This window comes from Phocoena phocoena, chromosome 5 (assembly GCF_963924675.1).
Source record: "Phocoena phocoena chromosome 5, mPhoPho1.1, whole genome shotgun sequence".
In the NCBI taxonomy this organism is placed as follows: Eukaryota; Metazoa; Chordata; class Mammalia; order Artiodactyla; family Phocoenidae; genus Phocoena; species Phocoena phocoena.
In genome coordinates, this window is record NC_089223.1 from 49,579,628 (window position 1) to 49,602,107 (window position 22,480).

The 22,480-nt window shown below is 36.9% G+C and overlaps 1 protein-coding gene across 1 annotated transcript in view; it reads left to right on the top strand.

Moving 5' to 3' along the window:
* The window catches only part of ADAMTS3 (ADAM metallopeptidase with thrombospondin type 1 motif 3), a 287,458-nt gene extending 265,468 nt beyond the window's left edge, over positions 1–21,990 (top strand). Inside the window, exons 16-22 of the mRNA XM_065877335.1 lie at positions 1,170–1,250; positions 3,022–3,185; positions 8,583–8,748; positions 11,326–11,458; positions 15,274–15,481; positions 17,249–17,366; positions 21,431–21,990. Of these exons, the coding sequence (XP_065733407.1) occupies positions 1,170–1,250; positions 3,022–3,185; positions 8,583–8,748; positions 11,326–11,458; positions 15,274–15,481; positions 17,249–17,366; positions 21,431–21,990 (1,430 nt within the window). The remainder of the gene's footprint in view (positions 1–1,169; positions 1,251–3,021; positions 3,186–8,582; positions 8,749–11,325; positions 11,459–15,273; positions 15,482–17,248; positions 17,367–21,430) is intronic.
* Positions 21,991–22,480: the final 490 nt, after the last annotated feature.

A 22,480-nucleotide genomic window follows, 5' to 3' on the forward strand; every position in this document is an offset into this window, starting at 1 on the left:
AGGTGCTGAAAACCCTGACCCCAAAATGACCACTCCATTTAGTTAAGACACTAATAAATATTGTAAAAGAGTTAGGTAAATCTACACAAAGGTAATAATTGTCAATATAGGAAATGACAGAAAAACAGATTTCTTTCTGATTCCATAAGCAATTTTGTATTTATAACTGAATTTCTGTCAATACTTGTAATATATGAATTATAGGTTTCATGATGTAATGAAGGTGTTTAAGTTGCATAATCTTCCTATATTCATTTTTTTCTTACAAGCGAGGTAAAACATCTTGTTTTCTCTATTTGCCCTGATTATTGTTGAGTTATGGTTAGGATCTTAATTCTAAACGATCTTAAGATAATTTTTAGGACACGTGATAATACTAAGAAAGTTTGTTATATAAGACAGTGACTGCAATACGATTAATATGTGATTTTAAAACCCAAGACAAGCTAATCAGCATATTGGTTTTGTGATTTCTCAGTTAGAAGATTGAACTTAGGGTACGTGTAGAGGCAATGCACAACATAACCTACAGACATATTCCAACCAAATCTACAGCACATATTTTCAAACATTCCCCTTTAAAACTTGTTTAAGGCTTTCAAATTAATTGCTGATCACAATATAAATGAAAGCTACTCAGGGATTTTTCTTTTGTAATTTCTTTAGAATAAAGCAGGTGTTTAAATCTGAAGATATTTCATGAGTTAGAAGTTCAGCTGTTTATACTTGCCACTTAGGCTTTTAAAATAGTATATAGACAGATAAAATATATCAAGAAGTTCACCAACTAATTGCACTAAAAATGGACCCCTATTCAAAAGGATGGTTTAGAAAACTAAAATCACATCGGAGGGACACAGGGGAGTATAGTATTTGCCTGAATTATTGTTGATACAATTTGTAGGTCAGCACAAAATAAGTGACTAATGGGTTAGAAACTAGATTAATTTTTTTTTCCTCAACTTAATTAAAAAAAAGATTCCTCTGATCTTATGCCAGATGTCACAAAAGCTACCAATGCTTTGAAATTAATTTCTGAAACTGCTTCTTTCGGTTTATGGATGCCCTCTTCTGCACACAGGAGCAGTTAGAATGTAATGCCTGACTAACCATGGTTGTTGCTTTTGTTTTCTTCTTTGCTCCCTCCAATATTTACTACACATGCAAAGGGTACCTTAAGATGTTTGATATACCCCCTGGTGCTAGACATGTGTTAATCCAAGAAGACGAGGCTTCTCCTCATATTCTTGGTAAGTGTTTCTGTCTGCTGGCTCTGCTTTAACATGCACTGAAAACATAGAAATGTCAAAGAAATAATATATAGATAGAGATACATATGTATGTATCTCTATATATACACATAAAATTCAAAATTATATGTAAATGCATTATTATGTGATTTTTTTTGGTCATTTCTCCCAACTATTCTTTCTCTAAAATAAGAAATATTCAAAACTAGAGTTTTAACTTTTGGTGAAACCTGGGTTGGTTCATCATGACATGAGGGAAAAAAATAATTTCACAGGTTTGAATTTGTTACGCATTTTTGCTCTGTATTAGGAGATGAGAAAAATAAATGTTAATAAAATGCACTAAATTAAGAATAATATCAGAAAAATTTGCCATATTTATGTTGACAAATTAGTTCTGATATTTTGGTTGGTGCCATACTGCATGCCTCTTCTTTTAGTGCATTTTAAGTTCTTTGACTGAAAAGCAATCACATCTGGATTTTACTAGTCCAATAAAAATTTTCCTGATATCTGTTATGTGTCCAGTTTCTGACTGGCACATGCAGATTCATTTTCTGCATGTTTTCTGTTTATTATCTGCAAATTATCCTGTTTATAATTTCTAAAAGAAGATTCTTTTCCTCCTTTATGAGAGGATCACATAGAAATGTCACTCTAAAGGGGTTTGTATTCAAAGCGAATGTACAAATGTAAACATAGCTTTCACATATTCCTTGAGCTATAAAAGCACTAAGAAGATTTCTGAAACTGACGCATCTGTCAAACCTATGAAAATTTATAGTAAATTACTTTTCTAAACTTCTGTAACTTAAAAAATGGATTGTTTTATGGTGTTTCGTAGAATTTTTTTCTTTTTGGTATTTAAAGTATATTCACTACTAGATTCCAAAATAGTCTCTGCTGTCTAGCTGTATTTCTTTCTCCAGTAACTGAAATTCCCTACTTTTGATTCTAGAATTCAGATTATTCTCCTTGGAAAAATTAGACTAGTTTAAAAATTTCAAGGGGAATAAATGCATTTAACTAAAACTACTCATGTTTTCTGCACATTTTCGGTAATGGTAACAACTTTTGAAATTTTATTCCCTAACATCATTAAATGCCGATGTACCTCCAAACTTTGAAATCCCGTTTGTTATTTTTTATCCATTAGAGAAAGCATTTTATTTTATAAGGTATAGTAAATCTATAGTATATTACAAATTCTATCACCAGTAAAGAGCTTTTCCTGGTCATATAAGTAGGTAATGTGACCTTAGAATTTTATAGTCATAAGGACTAATTGTTTGTTGGCCTAAAAATTAGTTCAGCTGTTTTGGGTACCTACAATATTTTGCCTTAACTTGAAAGAGATACACAGTAAAAAAAAAAAAAAAAAGACATTATGTTATATTCTGTCTTAGCATAAATCATTTGTGTTAATTGTATTTTAAAAATATTACCACCTTCCTGAGGAAATGTATATGATGAATGGGTTAGAAACTGTTGACCTCTTCGGCAGTGTTTTCAAATGGGAATATTTGTTAATTTTTATTTCCTATTTAACCATCTTGCCACTGTTTTTAACTGGTTAGGAATGCTTCTTGAGAATTTTGAATGCCTAATGAATGAAGTAGGAGTCCTATCAGAAGTAACACTCATTTCGCTTGCTTTGATGCTCATAAACACAGTCTTTCATTTATAGAAGGAGATAGACTTAATATGGATCTTCAAAGCTGTAATATGATAAAATAAAATGTATGCCGGTTACTCATTTTTCATCCTTCAGCAATTAAGAATCAGGCTACAGGCCACTATATTTTAAATGGCAAAGGGGAGGAAGCCAAGTCGAAGACCTTCATAGATCTTGGCGTGGAATGGGATTATAACATTGAAGATGACATTGAAACTCTTCACACCGATGGACCTTTACATGATCCTGTTATTGTCTTGGTATGTGGCATTACAGGCTCACTATGTAGTTGGTTTAGTTTATATTTTTATAATTAATTTATCTCAAAACATGTTTACCTTTCTTGTTTTTTATAATTCCATGTATCCTCCCCTCTTTATTCTTTGGGCAGTTTTGTCATATATTTTATTATATATATGTTATAAACCAAATAATACAGTATTATGAGTTTTGATTTTAGTAATCAGTTATGTTTTAAAGACAAGAGAAAAAATAGATTTTTATATTTAGCCACATATTTACCATCTCTGATGCTCTTCGTTTTTCTCTGTAAATCTGATTTTCCATCTAGTATCATTTACCTTCAATATAAAGAACTTCCCTTAGCATTTCTCGTGGTGCGGGTATGCATGCTAGCAAATTATTCTCTCAGCTTTCAATTCTCTGAAAACATCTTTATTTCACCCTCATTCTTAAAGGATATCTTCACTAGATATAAAATTGGGAGTGGCTAGTTTTTGTTTTGTTTTTTTCTCTCTCTCAGCACTTTAAAGATGTTTTTCTGTTGTTGTAGGGAGTTCCAGGAATTTGGGGGCTGATCTAGGAAATAGATATGACCATGAGGTGGCAGTAGCACCCACACATATTGTTTGGGTGGTACCTTAGCAGGTTTGCTTATGCGGCCACCATCAGGAGGGAGACAAGGGCAAGGTAACTCGTGAGGGAAGGGGAACTCGAGAAGGGGTTTATGTGTCTAGGTGATGACACTCAGCAGCACAGCAGGGAGACTCTGGGTCTGAGAACTCCAAAAGGTAGCAGCAGCAGCTTGGGGTCCTGATGGCCACAAAGTCTTATTTATAATTAGTGGATTTGGGGTGCAAAGCAAGCAGCAGGCTCCAGATGGCTAGAAATCTACTGTTTTGGGCTACATTTAAAACAACTGGATATATGAAAATCTGAGTTTGGTGCCAGCTGGCTTTAGAGCTAATGGGTGGGTCTCAACTTGCTGTGAATAAATAAGCAACCTAGGGCCCAATATACAGGAGCTGTCTTTGACTCATTTATGTAGCATTTGTCTTCTTGAAGCTGTTATTTATGATGAGAAGTCAACCTCATTTAGGTTGCTGCTGTGCATTTAATGTGTCAGTTTTCTCTGGCTGCATTTTACAGTTTTCTCCTTTTTGTTTTGGTTTGGTTTGTTTCATAGTTTGTCTGTGGCGTGCTTAGTTTGTGATGTTCTTTGTATGTATCTGGCTTGGGGTTCACCAAGCATCTTGGCTCTGTAGGTTGATGTTTGTCACCAAATTGAGGTAAATTTTCCATTATGTCTTCAAGTTTATGCTTTTTTCCCCATCTCTTTCTTTTCTATTCCTGGGACTCAGTTACATGTATGTTAAACCAGTTGAAATTGTTCCACAAGTGTCTTAGACTTTGTTCAATCCTTTTGTAGTCTTTGTCTTTTCTCTGTTCTTCAAATTGGATAATTTCTGTTGAACTGTGTTCAAGTTCACTGACTGTCTTATGTGGTCTCCAATCTGTCATTGAGCCCATCCAGTAAAGTTTACATGTCAGATGGTGTACTTTTGTTTTCTAGAATTTCCATTCGGTTCTTTTTTCTTTTTTTATAATTTTCATTTCTCTGCTGAGATGTCCATGTATTTGCACTCATTATGTCCAACTTTTCCTCTAAGTCCTGAGATTTCATACTGTCTGCTTCTATGGGCTGCTTTTTTTTTTTCTTGATTATGGTTCAGATTTTCATACTTCTTACACTTTTTTATTGTACACTGAGCAGTATAGATGATAAGTTGTAGGGCATTTGGTTTATGTTGCCTTCCTTAAAAGCACTATCTGTCTGGTAGTTAATTTATTGTCCATTCCCACTAATCCTTTGAGGCTTGGTTTATCCTTTCTTAGGGCTGGTGTATTTCAATTTTGTTCTTATTTTTATGGCATGGCTTTCTGGTGCCTTAACTGAATACCTGAAGTGTTAAGGAGGCCATAAGAACACCTAGGGCCCTCAGCCCTGCCTGTCCTCAGGTATCTCTGTGCTGCTCTCAGCCCTGCAGCAGCCATTCATTCACAGACATCATGGTGTCTTGGCCTGGGCATGCACGGACCAGACCTCAGTCTCAGACCCATGCAGCTTTCTGGACCACCCTCCATAAAGCCCCCTTTTCTTTAGTGCCCTGCCCTGAAAGTTCCAGAACTCCACCCTCCTCAGTTCAGTGAGACTGCTGTCTTGGCTTGGGCTCCAGCTCCCAGTACCAGGGTCCAGACGTGGCCCTGTCAGGAAGCCAGGACCTGCCTGGCATGTTACTCTTTTCACAGGGATCATTGTCCTTTGCCATGTTATTTATTGCAGAAAAAATTCCCTCAAATATTCTATCCAGTTTTATTGTTTTTAATATCAGGAAGGCAACTCTATTACCTCCTCATGGACGAAAGCAGAAGCCATCAACTTAATTTGAATATTGTTAGATTCTGTATACCAGTATTTATTGGATTCCCTGTAAAAATATTATACTAATCTAAAATCAAATCTTCCCACTCAGTTCTAAGTCTTTTTTTAAATTTGAAAATTATTTCTCATTGATAAAGTGTCCAAATCTTTTGCCCATTGTTAAAGTAGGTTGCTTTTTTCTTTTTATGTTTTCAGAGTTCTTTATATACACTCAATATATAAGTCCTCTGTGAAATGTGGCTTTCAAATATTTTCTTCTACTCTGTAGTTTCTTTTCCTTCTCTTAGTAGTGTCTTTCAGAAAGAAAATATTTTAACTTTATTGAAGTCCAATTTATCAATTTTTCCTTTTATGTATAAAGACTTTCTTATTGTATAAGATTTTTTTTTTTTTGCCGAGTCCAAGGTCAAAATATTTTCCTTTTTTGGTAAGTTTTACATTTTAATCATTTAAATTTATGAACCATTTAAGCTAATTTTTATATACATTTTGTCTAGGTTAGGTTCTTAGTTTTGCATATGGGTGTCCATATTATCTATTGTTGCATAACAGATTACCCCAAACTTGGTGGCTGAACACAAGCAACATTATTATCTCATAGTTTCTCTGGGTCAGGTATCTGGTAGTAGCTTATTACCTGGCTAGTTCTGGCTCAGGGAATCTCATGAGGATGCTCTCAGCTCTGGCGGCAGTCACCTCAAGGCTCCAGTGCAGAGAATCTTTTCAGTTTCCAGCTCAGTCACATGGTTGTTGAAAGGCCTTGGAAGATTGCTCCCAGGCTCCTTCACATGGTGGTTGGCAGGCTTCTGTTCCTTACTACATGAGCCCACTGGCTGCTTAAGTGTCCTGTCCACATGACAGCTGGCTTCCAACAGTGAGTGATTCAAGTGACTGAGAAAGTGAGAGAGTGCAGCCAAGACAAAAGTCAGTCTTAACCCAATCTTAGAAGTGACATCCTTTCACGTCTGCTGCTGTTTACTAGAACTAAGTCACTGAGTCCAGCCCCCCACTGAAGGGGAGAAGAATTAAGCTCCATTTATTGAGAGGGAAAGTGTCAAAAGACTTGTGGACACATTTTTTAAGCCACCACAGTGTCCAGCACCATTTGTTGAAAAAACTGTCCTTTCTCCATTAAATTGCCTTTTCATCTATGTCAGAAATTAATTGTCCACATTTAAGTGGGCTTATTTCTAGACTCTCATTCTCTTCCTTAGGTTAGATAACTTTATAGGAAAATATACATTAATCAAACTTTTATTTAGATTATTTTAAGTTTGAATGATTGGAGATCAGAAGCTCTGTTTTACTCGTATGTAATGACAGAGAGTTCTTTTCCGGGAGCACAGGTGTCTGGCCTCAGAGCCCTACCTTAAGTCTTTGCCAGTGATATTAGTGTGACCCCAGGGAGCCATGTGGGCTGGCGATATAAGAAGGAAATGTGTAGCTAGGACAGGGGTTATGGACAAGCTGTGCTCTGTCATCATGGCCTTTCTTTTCCTCTCTGAAAGACTGGAACCCCAGGTTCGGAGCCCCAGAGCATGGCAGCTAGGCCATCTGGGGTTGAAACCTTAGACATCTGGCCACATATAAGGGCCAATATAGGGATTGATGCTCAATTTTTAATACTGTTTTAAAAACAAAGACTAAGGGGGAAAAAAGAGAACCCAGATAACCAAATCCTTCATCCTAGCGGGTTTAGTATCAAACAAAAGCTGTTTCTAAAAGTTTAGTTTAAAACACTAATGAATTGCACATGTTTCTCCTTTTGTGTAATTGATATAATCCTATAAAAGCTACATGAAAGTCATTAAAAACTATTTTTTTAAAAAAGAGTGCTTTGCTAATGAACTAAAAATCAAATAAAAAACAGAATATGTTTGCAAAGTTTCTTATAAAAAGGATTAATACTCCTATTGCATAGATTATTTAGGAAAAAAAGGTATGTATAGCAATAAAAAAAAGAGGACTTAACATGAGCATGCAACACATAGTGGGCAAAATACAAGGGACCATTAAACTTTACTATTTATCAAATAAATAACAATTAAGACAACAATCTTTTGCCCATTCGGTTAACAAAGAGGAAAGTGATATAATATGCAGTGCTGAATGGGGGCATTGTCATATACTTTCATCGTGAAAGTAATAATTGTTCTAACTGTTCTGAAGGGCCATTCACTAGTCTATTATGAGAGCTATAAAAAAGTGTTTGTACCCTTTAGCATACTAAAGAGAATCAGAAATCATCACAAAACTGGGGATAAAATATAAATATTCATTTATATGATTAAATAACACACACTAGGATTAAACACTATGCTGACATTTAAAAGTATGTCTTCAAAGAATATTTACTGTCTTGGGAAATGTGTGTGACACATTAAGTGAAATAAGCAAGACCAGAAAAGTATGTATGTGTGTACACACACACACACACACACACACACACACACACACACACAGATAATATGCAGATATCTTGAGGCTATATTCTAAAATAATAAAAGTGACTTTAGTTTTCTCTGGTTTAGTGGAATTATGGATGATTTTTATTTTCTTTATATTTTTCCATGATGTCTATATTTTCTGGATGGAACATTATTATCTTTATTATCGTAACAAAACAGTCTTTCAAACAATAATTTTTAAGTACACTCAGGAGATATATAACTTGAGGAAATTTGTGGTGAATTTTATTGTAAGGTTATTATTTTTATAATACAAATTTTTTTCTTACTCCTCGGTGGATTTTTTTTTACTTTTTAATTCCAAGATATTTTATATATTTGCTTTTTTTTTTTTTCTCAAACAGGGCATACCTGTACTTTAGTGATAGAAAAACATTCTATTTTTAGAAGCTACTTGAAAGTCTTCCAATTTTAATAAGATACACTTTCTGAAATATTTGTAATTTTTTCATTCAAATTTAATACTCTCTCAGGTGATTTACATATCTATTTCATGTGTATGTTAGATTATACCTCAAGAGAATGATACGCGCTCTAGCCTGACATATAAGTACATCATCCATGAGGACTCTGCACCTACAATCAACAACAACAATGTCATCCAGGAAGAATTAGATACTTTTGAGTGGGCATTGAAGAGCTGGTCTCAGTGTTCCAAACCCTGTGGTGGAGGTAACAATTGAACACATTTATTATATTAAAATGTAATTCATATAAAAGCCAATCTTCTTCCTTCTGCCTTAAGGATTATCTCTAATTGAGGCCACAATCTGAGAAACACCAACTATAACCCAAACTGAATAATACAAAGCATTTTGACTGAAATCTCAGGATCTACAAAGGATAGGAATCCATTCATAACAGTGGTAGACCTTCTTAAAAATCCCCTTGCCTTTCCTCCTTGTCTCATATCCATGTAGTGTTACCCTTAGTCACTTTACTCTTTCCAGACTCTCCCAAATTCAGTGTCCTCTGGTTCTTGCCTTTCTTCTTTTCCACTTTTACTTTCCATACCTATGCATTTCTTTTCAGCGTTAATAATGAAAGAGCTCTTAGTTGCACTATGTACCAGATACCATTTTACATATTAATGATGAATGCTCACAATGGCTCTATGAGGTCAGTACTATTATTACCTCTGTCGTACTGATAGGGAAACTGAAGCACAGGGAAGATCAGTAATTTGCCTGGGGCCATGAGATACAAACCCAGGGAGGTAGTCTGGCTTCTTCATACATGTTTGTACTGCATTCTGCCGCCTCTCTGCTCTCTCTAGAGTAGATCCATTAAGCTGTTCTCAGAGTTTCTCAATCTCTGCCATCATCCATTCCTCTAGCTCAGAACAACAAATGCTCCAGAATGGAACTGGCCTAGACAGAATTCTCTCACAATGATACTGAATAATTGAGAACAAGAAATTATTTTGTTGTTTGTATAGGGAATGCCTGGGTAAATATTTCATAATTTTAAATTCAAGGATGTATTTTTAAAGTTTTTTTTTCTCCAGAGGGGGCATAAAATGTTTTTAGATAATTATTTTAAATGACAATTTATTCATCACAAGATGCTTATATAATTTGGATCCTCCCTTCTGTTGTATTGTCAACATCTACTTGGTCACAAGACTTATCAGATATACTTTTTTGTTATCTACCAGATCTATTCCTCCCTCACCAGGTTTCCTTCACAACTTTGGAAGGGAAGATTATTGCAAAGGTCTCTTAACTAGCCAACTAAATTTGATTTTCTTCTCTTCGTTTATTTCCAGGGTAATCTTTCTTGAATGGAAGAATGAATGAATTTGAATAGAATTATATTATTTCCCTGATTCAGATCCTTCAGTCTCCTAATGTGTTACCCTAAAGACACAACATAATTCTTTTTTTTACAGGGGTATAGTTGTTTTACAATGTTGTGTTAGTTTCTGCTGTACAGCGAAGTGAAGTAGAGTTCCCTGTGCTATACAGCAGGTTCTCATTAGTTATCTGTTTTATACATGTTAGTGTATATATGTCATTCCCAATCTCCCAGTTCATCCCACCCCTTTGCCCCCTTGGTGTCCGTATGTTTGTTCTCTACGTCTGTGTCTCTCTTTCTGCCTTGCAAACCGGTTCATCTGTACCATTTTCTAGATTCCACATATATGCGTTAATATATGATATTTGACACAACATAATTTATGTAATATTCTTGCCCAAAGTGAAAACCTGAATGAATCTAATCATTAGTTGACAAAGAAACCCAAATTGTGGGACATTTTGTAAAACAGCTGGCTTATACATTTCAAAAATATTAAAAGATAAAAAGAGGCTCAGAAACTATTCCTAACTAATTCTGTGAAAACTAAATGCAGTGCATGATCATTGATTGGAAAAGCATTTCTATAAAGAACATTCTAGGGACAATTGATAAATTTTGAATATCATCTTTATACTGGATAATAGTATTATATTTGTGTTAAATATTCTGATTTTAAGATTATACTGTGGTTATGTAAGAGAATGTGCTTGTTATGAGCTGAGGTATTTGGAAGTGAAGAATCAGGATGTCAGCAACTTACTCTCAAATGGTTCAGCAACATTTTATATATAAATGTATATATAGTATGTGTATTATATATTATAATTAATATATATATATAAATATATATCAAATATGGTGACATGGTAACACAAAGTTAATCTAGATGCAAGGCATGTAACATGTTCATTGTGCTTTCCTTACACGTTTTTTGTAGATTTGAAATTTTTCACAATTAAAAAATATATACACATATTTTTTTAAACGTCTAAGTCAGTGCTTGTGGAGACCTTCAATAACTCCCTGGATAAAGTCCAAACATTTGTCTGACATTCAAGGCTTTTAAGAACAGATCCTTTCCCGTCTGTTGGGAAAAGCCATTCAAAGAGACCTACAATTTTCTATATGTCTTTTCTGTAGAAGCCTATGTCACTGGGTATTGTCGCCATAGTTTTCATATCTGACTCTCACAGGAGACTATTTATCAGGGTCTAGTTTATTAACAAGCATGCAGTTGCTATTTAATACTTTGTAATATTTATTAAAGATAAAGGATTTTTGTTTATTTAATTTTTATTTAACTAATATGCTTCTGAAACTTCAGCACCTAGAACAGTGCCTGACTTATGACTCAATAAATATTTGATAAATGAATGAATGAGTGAATGGTCAAATGTATGATGGAATAAATAAGTGATTAAATCCAAAGAAATATATTTCTCTTACCAGGTTTCCAGTACACTAAATATGGATGCCGTAGGAAAAGTGATAATAAAATGGTTCATCGTAGCTTCTGTGAGGCCAACAAAAAGCCAAAACCTATTAGAAGAATGTGCAATATTCAAGAGTGTACACATCCACTGTAAGTGTTTATTTTAACTATCATATACTGAGGACAAAATAAAAAGGATTTAAATGTCTTTAGCTCTTTTTAGTTTTAACTTAATTTTTAGTCAAAGCTAATACATATACCTGGTTACAATGATCAGATCATTTCACAGGAATTATATAAAGCTGTAGTCCTGTGGGTTTTTTTCCCATATCTCTGCTTCTCAAAAATAACTGCTTTTATTTATTCTTCTCTTTTTTTATTGAAATATAGTTGACTTGCAATATTGTGTTAGTTTCAGGTGTACAGCAAAGTGATTCAGTTATGTATTTTTTTTAGATTATCTTATGTTGTAGGTTATTACAAGATATTGAATATATCAGTAGTTCCCTGTGCTATACAGTAAATCTTTGTTGCTTTTCTATTTTATGTATAGTAATTTGTATCTGTTAATCCCATACTCTTAATTTATCCCTCCTTCCCTCTCTTTCCCCTTTGGTAACCATAAATTTGAGTTTGTTTTCTATGTCTGTGAGTCTTTCTGTTTTATATATAAATTCATTTGTGCGTGTGTGTGTGTGTGTGTGTATCAATACTGATACTGATATTCAGAGTTCATATTATTCTAACAACATGTGTCTCTCTTGAGAGTTGAGTCACTTAGCATGCTCTGCTTCTGTTTCTTTTCTTACTAAACTTTGTTTCTCCTAGAGTTAGTGAATGCCTTGATTTTTATGTATCATTTTCTACTACTTTTCACTAATTCATCCCCAAACTCTTCTCCTCTAAATGCTACGCACTCAAGTATCCTGTCCTTGTGTCTTCTTAGAGACATGTCCCAGAGAGTTCTCTGTGTTCTAGCTCCTGCCTGAGCTCCTACCCAGCTTCCTTCCTGGGGCTTCTTTTTACCATCCTCCAAGGGATTCCTACTGCATGTCTCTTGTATTGGACCTCCTGTTTTCTGCATTCTTTTTCTTACCTTTTAGAGTATTCATTCATTCTGGTAGGGCATATCTTTCAGTCATTTCATGAAAAAACTATATACAAAGGGAAAATTTTATATAAGAATTAAGCTTCTATACACCTAAGAAAAGTATATAATAGGTTAAAGTATAAGGGTGTATGAGAAGTCTTTCTTCTACTCTTACTCTTGATCATTTGGACACACACGTATGTATACCATTCCAACCTATAATATATTTTTCTCAGAATTTATAAACTTGCTCCATTATTTTCTAGACTCCAGTTATGCTCTTGAAAAGTCATTTGCTATTCTAATTCTCAATTATTTCTATGTGACCTCTTTTTTTTTTCTGTCTTTCAAAGTTTGTAGGATCATTTTGTTCCCAGTGTCTTGAAATTTCATAGTGATAAACTGCCTTTGTGCTCATTTTTTCTCATCACTTGTGCTGTATATTTGTAGACTTTTTAAAACACAAAACTAATATCTTTTACCTCTGGGAAATTTTCTTGTATTTTTTCTTTGAAAAGTTTCCCCTATGATTTTCAGTATTCTTTCTGGGAAATTTGTAGTTAGGGTTTCTAGACAGATCTAATTCTTTTCTTTTCTTTTCTCTCCTGGTATTTACTGTTCTTCCTGCTGAATTTTTCCATTTTTGCTATTATGTCATTAACATCCAAGAGAGTGTTAACATCCAAGTGCTGTTTTGTTTATCAGATGTTCTGTTTTCCAGACATTTGATTCTTATTTCAAAGATGTAATATATTCGTTTATCTTTCTTAGGCTCTTAAAGATTATTTGCTTTTTTGTGCATTACTTCTTCTATTTCTTTTTTCCCTCCGTTCAGCATTTGCGTTAGAGACTTTCTATGTCTGGTGAACACTGGCTGTTCACATGTGTATAGAATGCAGCATTAAACTTCTGTATGATACATAGGAATGTTATGGAGACAGTAGATCCTGAGAGTTCTCACCACAAGGAGAATTGTTTTTTCTTTTCTTTCTTTGCATCTATATGAGACGATGGATGTAACTAAACCTGTTGTGGTAGTCATCTCACAATATATGTAAATCAAACCATCATGCTGAACACTTTACGAGTGTATGCCATTTTATGTATTTTTTTATTGTCATTCTGGGAATTTCAGGAGGGAATAAGGTAACAGAAAGTATCTATGACTATGAAGTATATACTTCTCATGTTAACACCTATCTTTAAGTGAGAGTCACAGTGGAAGCCTTCAAAATTGAGTAAAATTTCTTAGTTGCCACAATTCATTCTACTGCCAGTTGAAAACCTATGGCAGTCTTAAACTCTGAATAGCAAAGACTGCCAAGGTTTTAACCTGTTTATATTTTGGTGCTCCATACATACAAAAAGAAAAAAAATTGCACAGGGAAAGTAACTTTGGAAAGGATAAATAGAATGCCTCTATTACATACTAACAGATTGATTACCTAGTTGGAATCAATGGTGACAACCCTTTGGGACATATGCAATGACGAACTGTCTGTCATATTGTATCCATAGCTAGTTTGGAGAGGGCTGGGGCACTGACATCGAATTTGGACATAGAATTTGGGAATGTCCCATAGGATATCTTTTTGAAAATAAATTCCTTGGAAATATTTCTATCAGGTATATTCATGGAAGCAGTTTCTGCTCAGGCCCAGATGCATACAACCTTTACCTTTTCATCAGGTCCAATAAGGGCCTATATGAAGAACTGAATTTTCCAAACATGATGGATATGTCAGGTAGCCTTCACAGCAACAAGCATAGAGATGGAACTGTGATCTCATTTAGAATGTTCAAACATGAGTAAACTCATGAGGTAATGAAAAAGCAGCAGCAACCAGATCACCTTGTCATAGCAGGCATCAGATGGAGCCTTTTTAAATTTCCTTTCAGATATTTAACACCGTGAGGCAATATGGCTGAGAATTAGTTGGTTTTATTTATTTTAATGAGTTGGTTTTTATAATTTTATAATTATTTATTATAATGAGTTGGTTTCTATTTTATTTTATTTTTATTGAAGTATAGTTGATTTACAGTGTTGTGTTAGTTTCAGGTAGACAGCAAAGTGATTCAGTTATTTATATATATATATATATATATATATATATATATATATATATATATATGTTCTTTTTCAGATTCTTTTCCCTTATAGTTTATTACAAAATATTGAGCAGAGTTCCCTGTGCTATATAGTGGGGTTCTTGTTGATTATCTCTTTTATATATAGCCGCTTGTATCTGCTGATCCCAAACTCTTAATTTATCAACTCCTCCACCCCCTTTCCCCTTTGGTAACCATAAGTTTGTTTTCTATGTGTGTGAATCTATTTCTGTTTTGTAAATAAGTTCATTTTTAGCATATTTTTGTATTTCACATATAAGTGATATCATGATACTTGTCTTTCTCTGACTTCCTTCACTTAGTATGATAATCTCTAGGTCCATTCGTGCTGCTGTAAATGGCATTATTTCATTTTTTATGGCTGAGTAATATTCCATTGGATATATGTGCCACATCTTCTTTATGAGTTGGTGCTATTTTGGGAAACTACCATCATGCCTGAACCTAAGGGGACAACTTTAAGATGAGTTTCAGAAACCCTCTAAGGATGATCCTTTTGGAAAAGAGAAGGTTGTTTCAGAGTCACTGGGAGACAGAATACTAGGGCATAACAAATAGACGTGCCCCGCCTATGACTGTTAGAAAGTTTTCAGACTTTTTGTTTGATGTGCCCGTCTTTCTGAACCTGCCCCGTGGGGCGGGGGCACGTCATTCAGAGGGCAGAAAGAGCTAGGCTTGCGGTGCAGGGAGGGGCACACCACGCAACCCGGTCGCCAAGTTCAGTCTTAACCCCCATCCTCAGCTGGGCGACAGAAGAATGGGAGCACTGCACCAAAACCTGCGGCAGTTCCGGCTATCAGCTCCGCGCCGTGCGCTGCCTCCAGCCGTCCCACGATGGCACCAACCGCTCGGTGCACAGCAAGTACTGCGTAGGGGGCCGTCCAGAGAGCCGCCGGCCTTGTAACAGAGTGCCCTGCCCGGCCCAGTGGAAAACGGGGCCCTGGAACGAGGTGGGTGTGCGAATTCTGTGTGCGTTGGCGGGGGGGTGGGGGGGTGGGGGGGTGGGGGGGTGAGGGGTAAGGACGTGAAGTATATTTTAATTTGGCTTCCGTATCAGGTAGGCTTTGTGTGAATTGCGAAACTGTCACATATCTTGGAAGCATTACGCATCTGTAGGTATTAGGAAAAACTCACAGGTTAAAACAGTGTTTGCATGAAAGATTAGTTGATGGGGGCAAACCACGTTTGGATATCTTGTGACACAGAGGCCTCTGAAAAGTGACTGCTGTGACGTCCGGTATTTTTTCCGGACTGCACCTTTCCTCCTGGATACATTCCGAACCCTGACCTTGAATGCAGGGCCCTGCCCCATTTGACACCACAGGAACGCCTCTTTTTTTTCTTTTTGTTGAAGTGTAGTTGATGTAACGTTACCTTAGAGTCAGGTGTACAACTTAATGATTGGATATTTGCATACATTGCAAAATGACAACCACAATAAATCCCATGATAACTCTTCTTTGTTCATCTTCCTTTATTCTAACTCTTTGTCCCAGTCTGAGTAAACTGTTTACTGTTTCAAAGCCCATGCTGGTCTGAGCCTCCTCCCTTTTGGCTGGCTTGCCCCTCCCCCTGCTCCTATGTGACCATCTGCCCCTCATCCATCAAGGCTCAGCTCCATGGTCCAAAATACCACCTTCCAGGGCTGCCCTTCCCAGCAGTCCTTCCTCCACATTCCAAAGGCAAAGAGGCCTTCCAGTGGCTTGCTGATCACAGCAGTGTACTGTAACTCCTGTCTTTGAGCCTGTGCTTGCCACTAGTCCATGCATTTCTCATAAAACCAGGTGCTTTGCTTCCCCAGCGCCCAGTCGGTGCCTGTCCAAATGACGTCTGCTTGGTGACTGGCTTAATCAGTGTCTCATTGCCCGTATTAACCACAGTTCTTTGATATATCTAAAAACTCCAAATGAAGAATCAGGGGGCGATAGTAGAGTGGATCGGAGGAAAGGGCAGCAAAAAGTAGACAGACGACAAAGGAGGGAGTGGAGAGCAGGTCCAGGAGGGAAGGAACAGGCAAATGAAAGTGACCTGCACAGGACCTTAAGGATAACTCATGTCTTGTTCCCCTCAGAGTCCTGGAACAAGCATCCCTCCTCTACAGCTCCTACCTAGATCAATAGCACGGCTGTTTCTGGGCTTAGTTTTAGAGCAGTTAGCCCATTCCTTAAAGAAATGAATTTGTGGGAAAAGAGTAATAGTAGTTCCAAAGAGGTTTAATTAACCAACATAGCATGTCAGTAAATTCACCATTTGTAAGGAAGGTGAGAGAATGGGAAGCTCAATCTGTGACAGGCTCTCTGAAAACGGGCTCCACTACTGCGTTTAGGAACTACAGAAGGTGTTACATTATAACAATGACTTGTTTGGCATCAAATGCTTACTACAGAAGGTGTTACATTATAACAATGACTTGTTTGGCATCAAATGCTTACTATATGCCAGGCGTAACTGTTTTACATACATTGTCTCCTTTGCCTTCATTTAGTCCTACAGCAATTCTATGAAGCTTTCAGAGAAAGAACAATGCTCCCAGGGTAAAGCTAGGATTCTCTGTCTCCCAAGTCACTGTAACACTGGGCCATAGAGAAAGAACTCCAGAGCTGTGTATGCGTGTGTGCTCGTGTGTTTATGTTTGTGTCTGAGTGTGCACATGGGGAAAGGAAGAAAGACAGTCCTGGTGGAATAAACATCTATAATCACAGCCTTTGTTTCTGTAGTGTTCAGTAACCTGCGGCGAAGGGACAGAGGTGAGGCAGGTCCTCTGCAGGGCGGGTGACCACTGCGATGGTGAAAAGCCTGAGTCTGTCCGAGCCTGTCAGCTGCCTCCCTGTAATGGTAGGTGTGACGCTGATTGATTTCACTGTTCTGATCATGGTTTTTGAGCCTCAAAAAGCAGAACTTCCTTTCTGGGCAAGCTCTGGAATTTCCATTTGCTTACTGAAAAATGACTAAAGGAAAACACCCTTGAGATATTAGCTTAATAGAGTTCTTTAAGATGGGTGTCTGCGGCAATGTCCCCTCCATTTAGTTATCATAACCTCTGCGGCCTCTGTGATTCCCGGTAGGCAGTAATGCTGGGGTGAGGGCCGTGTCATGTATATGTAGCTTCTGTCAATTTGTGTTTCTAGAAGGAGCTACGTGTTTTCTCTCTTTGATTTTCTTTATGACTTCACATCATTGTCAAAGGCATAATAATGCAGAAGGTTTGGCAATACTTTACTAAAACCATTCAGTTTAGGCATGTGGATGATAAATGTCATTCACAAAGCCACTTCCAGTACCTACTCATCCATGTTCATAGACTTGAACAGCGTGCTTTCAAAATAGATACCTTGTGCATATGCTAAAATTTGCCTTACTCTTGCCATATTGCAAAAGCGGAGTCTCTTTTCTTTAAAGTACAGATCTTCCTCAATTTACAATGGAGTTACATCCTGATAAACTCATCCTAAGTTGAAAATACTGTCAGTCGAAAATGCATTTAAAACACCTAACCTACTGAACACCATAGCCTAGCGTGCTCCAAACACTTACGTTTGCCTACTGTTGGGCAAAATCATCTAACACAAGGCCTATTTGATAATAAAGTGTTGAATACCTCATATAATTTATTGAATACTATACTGAAGATAGAAAACAGAATGGTTGTCTGGGTACGGAATGGTTATAAGTGTGTCATTCGTTTGCCCTCGTGGTCGCCTGGCTGACTGGGAGCTGCAGCTGCTGCGCTGCCCAGCATCACAAAAGAGTATCATTCCATGTATCCCTAGCTCAGAAAAGATCCAAATTCAAAGTACTACTGAATGCATATGGCTTTCACACCATCATAAAGTCCAAAAGTCGTAAGTAGAACCGTCATAAGTCAGGGGACATCTGTATAATTTCATTTGCTATTGTAAAACAAATAGCATATATTGGATGGTTTCAGTTTCTATCACTGTCTCCTTCTTCCTCCTTTTCTGTCTCTCTCTGCATCTGTCTGTGTCCTTTGTGTCTCATTTTGTTTGTTTGTTTGCGGTATGCAGGCCTCTCAGTGTTGTGGCCTCTCCCGTTGCGGAGCACAGGCTCCGGACGCACAGGCTTAGCGGCCATGGCTTATGGGCCCAGCCGCTCCACGGCATGTGGGATCTTCCCGGACCGGGGCACGAACCCGCGTCCCCTGCATCGGCAGGCAGACTCTCAACCACTGTGCCACCAGGGAAGCCCTGTGTCTCATTTTCTATGTCCACTTTTCTCTCCTCTCCTTTCCTCTGTGGGTTTCGCTCTCTGTCTCTGACTTGCTGTCACTTGCTGTCTGTATGTTGCTCACTTTCTGTGTATATCACTCGTGCTTTTTCCACCTCTTTCTTCTCATTCTCTCTCTCTCTCTCTCTCTCTCTCTCTCTCTCTCTCTCCCCCCCCACCCAGTCTCCCTACCTCTACCTCTTTTCTCTTTCTCCTGCTCTCTCCCTTTCCTCTTTCTCTCCTCATCTCTTCCTGACTCTCCTTTTTCTCTATTTCCCTCTTTTTCTAACACTCCTCCTTCCCCCTTTTCTGGCACATGTGTCTGTCAGTGTCTTTCTCCTCCACTTTTCTCTGTCCTTCCTCACCCTCCCTGCCCACCTCCCTGTCTCTGCCACCCTGCATCTGTCTCTCCATCTCCCCATGTCTCTTGCCTTCCCTGCCTTCTCTCTGTCCCAGCCCCCGTGTCCCTTCCCCTCTGATTCTCTGTGCCTGTCTCTCTCTCCCTCTCTCTCTTCCTGTCCTCCCACTGTCTGTCTACTCTTCCAAAGAAACCTTATAAAATATTGCTTTGTACATTTTCCTTTGAAATGTGGGGTGGCATGAACAAGTATGACCATGAGGGGGAGACAAAGGACTTACATATTTAATCATTTTTCTCTGGAAAGTATATTTGAAACTTCAAATCGCAAGTAAAAGCCAAAAGAACAAATTTACCTAGTTAGAAGCTATAACATTTCCCGTCACCATAGTATTTTACTCTTACATAGGCATTACTGTCAGGAGGTTAAACACTTTTCGAATAAGCTTTATTGATCTTAATAACTGGTAGAGGTATATATTTCTGCAAATATGCCCAACTGTCAGCAAGAATTTGCTTGATACTTTTCCTTAAGCCAAAAGAAAATGTTATAGGCATAGAAAGCTATAGGCATAGAAAAAATAATTCAGATAGGAAAAGGGATTGATACTTGAGGTGAAACCCATTAATGTGATTCTCAGGCATTTACAACCTAATTAGATTATTATCTTAGCTGATATGAATTATTCAAACACATCATACTGTATCATAGATGTGTAAATGTGAGGGAAATACAAGTCATTCCACAACTTGGGAAGTGGGCATGGCATTATAACGCTAACAAAGGTGGTAAGTTTAGCATGTTTTGGCCCTGACAACTGACCCTCTATTTTTCCCCTCGAACTTTAGAAAAGGGATTTAATTTCTTTGGCAAGTTATATAGTAGGTTCCTTACCTAGCAATGTAGAATCACCTAATATTACATGGTAATTTTAAGTGACTATATCATATAAATGCCACAATTTACAATTCTTTGCATTTATTAATTGGATGTGGGATCAGTATTCTGTGTTGGACTGTGTGCATGGGCTCTCTGCATAGGATATGCTCTGGAATGGCTGAAAAGCAATACAAACTAACATTTTCATGAGCTCAATGTTTGGATTTTTTGAAATCTAATTCTTATAACCTATGATCAATAAAATTAAAAAATAATAGAAATAGTCTGTACACACACACCTACCAAGTGTTTTGTGAGTGTTACTTTAGTACTCTTTAAAGTACTATCAATTCAGTGAAATTAAAGAACCATGAATTGTTCATAAGAAAGTTCGCACCCTTTACCCAGATTTGTGCTTTCAAATAACAAATAACCTGAGAACGTTCAATGGTAAACATGAAACTGTTGCCTTCACTCTGGAGAATGTTCTCCAAATCAAAATAGTATCTTGATTTTTCTTTCGGTAATATAGCTGTAAGATTTAATATGTTCCAACAGGTCTTTAGTATTTATTTTGATTTTAAATTTAAATTTAATATAGAGGCTACTCTATTATAAAGAAAGAACTATCATAAAATTTAAAAAACCAGTGCCCTCTATATCTTAAAAATATGGTAAAACTAATTCTATTTTCTCATTCTAAAATCAGATATGTATTTCTACTAGGAAGAAAAAATTACCCTTGATCTGAAGACTCTTGATGGAGATGTGAAAGTGCTGGTCAATTCAAGTGCTTTGCACATAGAGAATACTTATTTTAGTAAATTCATCCTAATATTCATATTTTAAACGTGAAGTCTAATGTGGCAACTCCCATAAATGTTAGCTTTTACTTAAAAATTTTTATATTCATATACGATTTAAGCTTCTTCCCTCCTTTTATTCATTTTTAGTTATATTTATTTTTATATTTAAAATGAAATATAGTTGAAATACAGTATTATGTTAGTTTCAGATGTACTACCTGGTGATTTTGCATACACTATGCATAATGTATTTGCATACATTATGAAATGGTCACCACAATGAGTCTGTCCCCATAGAAAGTTATTAACATGTGACTGGCGATACTCCTTATGCTGTATGTCACATCCCTATGGCCTATTTATTTTATAACTGGAGGTTTGTACCTCCTAATCCCCTTCACCTGTTTTGCCCCTCCCTCAGCAATTGCCCATTTGTTCTCTGTATCTATGATTCTGTTTTTTGTTTTGTTTGTTTTGTTTTTTAGATTCCACATATAAGTGAAATCATACAGTATTTATCTTTCTCTGTCTGACTTATTTCACTTAGCTCAATGCCCTCTAGCTCCATCCGTGTTGTCCTCCTTTTATGTTTGGATGTATGTCTCATTTTGTTGCCTTTTAATCTTTGCAGATGAGCCATGTTTGGGAGATAAATCCATATTCTGTCAAATGGAGGTGCTGGCGCGATACTGCTCCATACCAGGTTATAACAAGTTATGTTGTGAGTCATGTAGCAAGCGCAGCAGCACCCCGCCACCACCATACCTTCCAGAAGCTGCTGAAACTCATGATGATGCTACCTTTAACTCCAGTGACCTCCCCGAATCTCTAATGATGCCTACATCTTTGGTTCCTTACTATTTAGAGACTCCTGCTGAGAAGAAGAAATCTTTGAGCAGGATCTCTTCTGTAGGAGGTCCAAATGCACATGCTGCTTTCAGGCCAAACAGTAAATCCAGTGGTGCTAACCTACCCCAGAGGAGAGCTCAGCCAGCAGAAAATAAGACTCTGAGACTGGCCTCCTCACCCACCGAGAGTGGCCACCTCAGTTCATCTCCACAAATGGCTGCTGCCCCCTTCCTTGCAGCCAGTGATTCCATAGGTGCTTCTTCTCAGGCAAGAACCTCAAAGAAAGATGAAAAGATTATTGACAAGAGACGTCCACTAAGATCATCCACATTGGAAAGATGAGAAAGTGAAGCCAAAAGGCTAGACATCAATGGAAAATCTGGACAAGCTCGCTCTCCCTGTGGTGCATACAGCTTGTTTAAAGTGGAAATCTCCATAAATCATCAACTCATTTTATCTGTACGTGGAAGAACAAAAAGTGCTGGTTCACTTTCTAGTTGCTTTCATCCTCCTTTTGTTCTGCATTGACTCATTTACCAGAATTCATTGGAAGAAAGCACCAAAGATTATTAACCGAAGGAAAGTAAGTTGCTAAGCGTGTTGGTCATTTTCTAGAGCAGAAAAGGGACTGGAATCAATTGTGCATATCAGCTGATTTTTTTGTTGTTGTTTTAAAAAAGTTACAGTAAAAATAAAAAAGAGGTGCCAATGGTTTACATTTTAACAAAAGGTTTTGAAAATGGAGCAAAGAATTCTTAGACTTGTATTCCTATTTATCTATATTAGAAATATTGTATGAGCAAATTTGCAGCTGTTGTGTAAATACTGTATA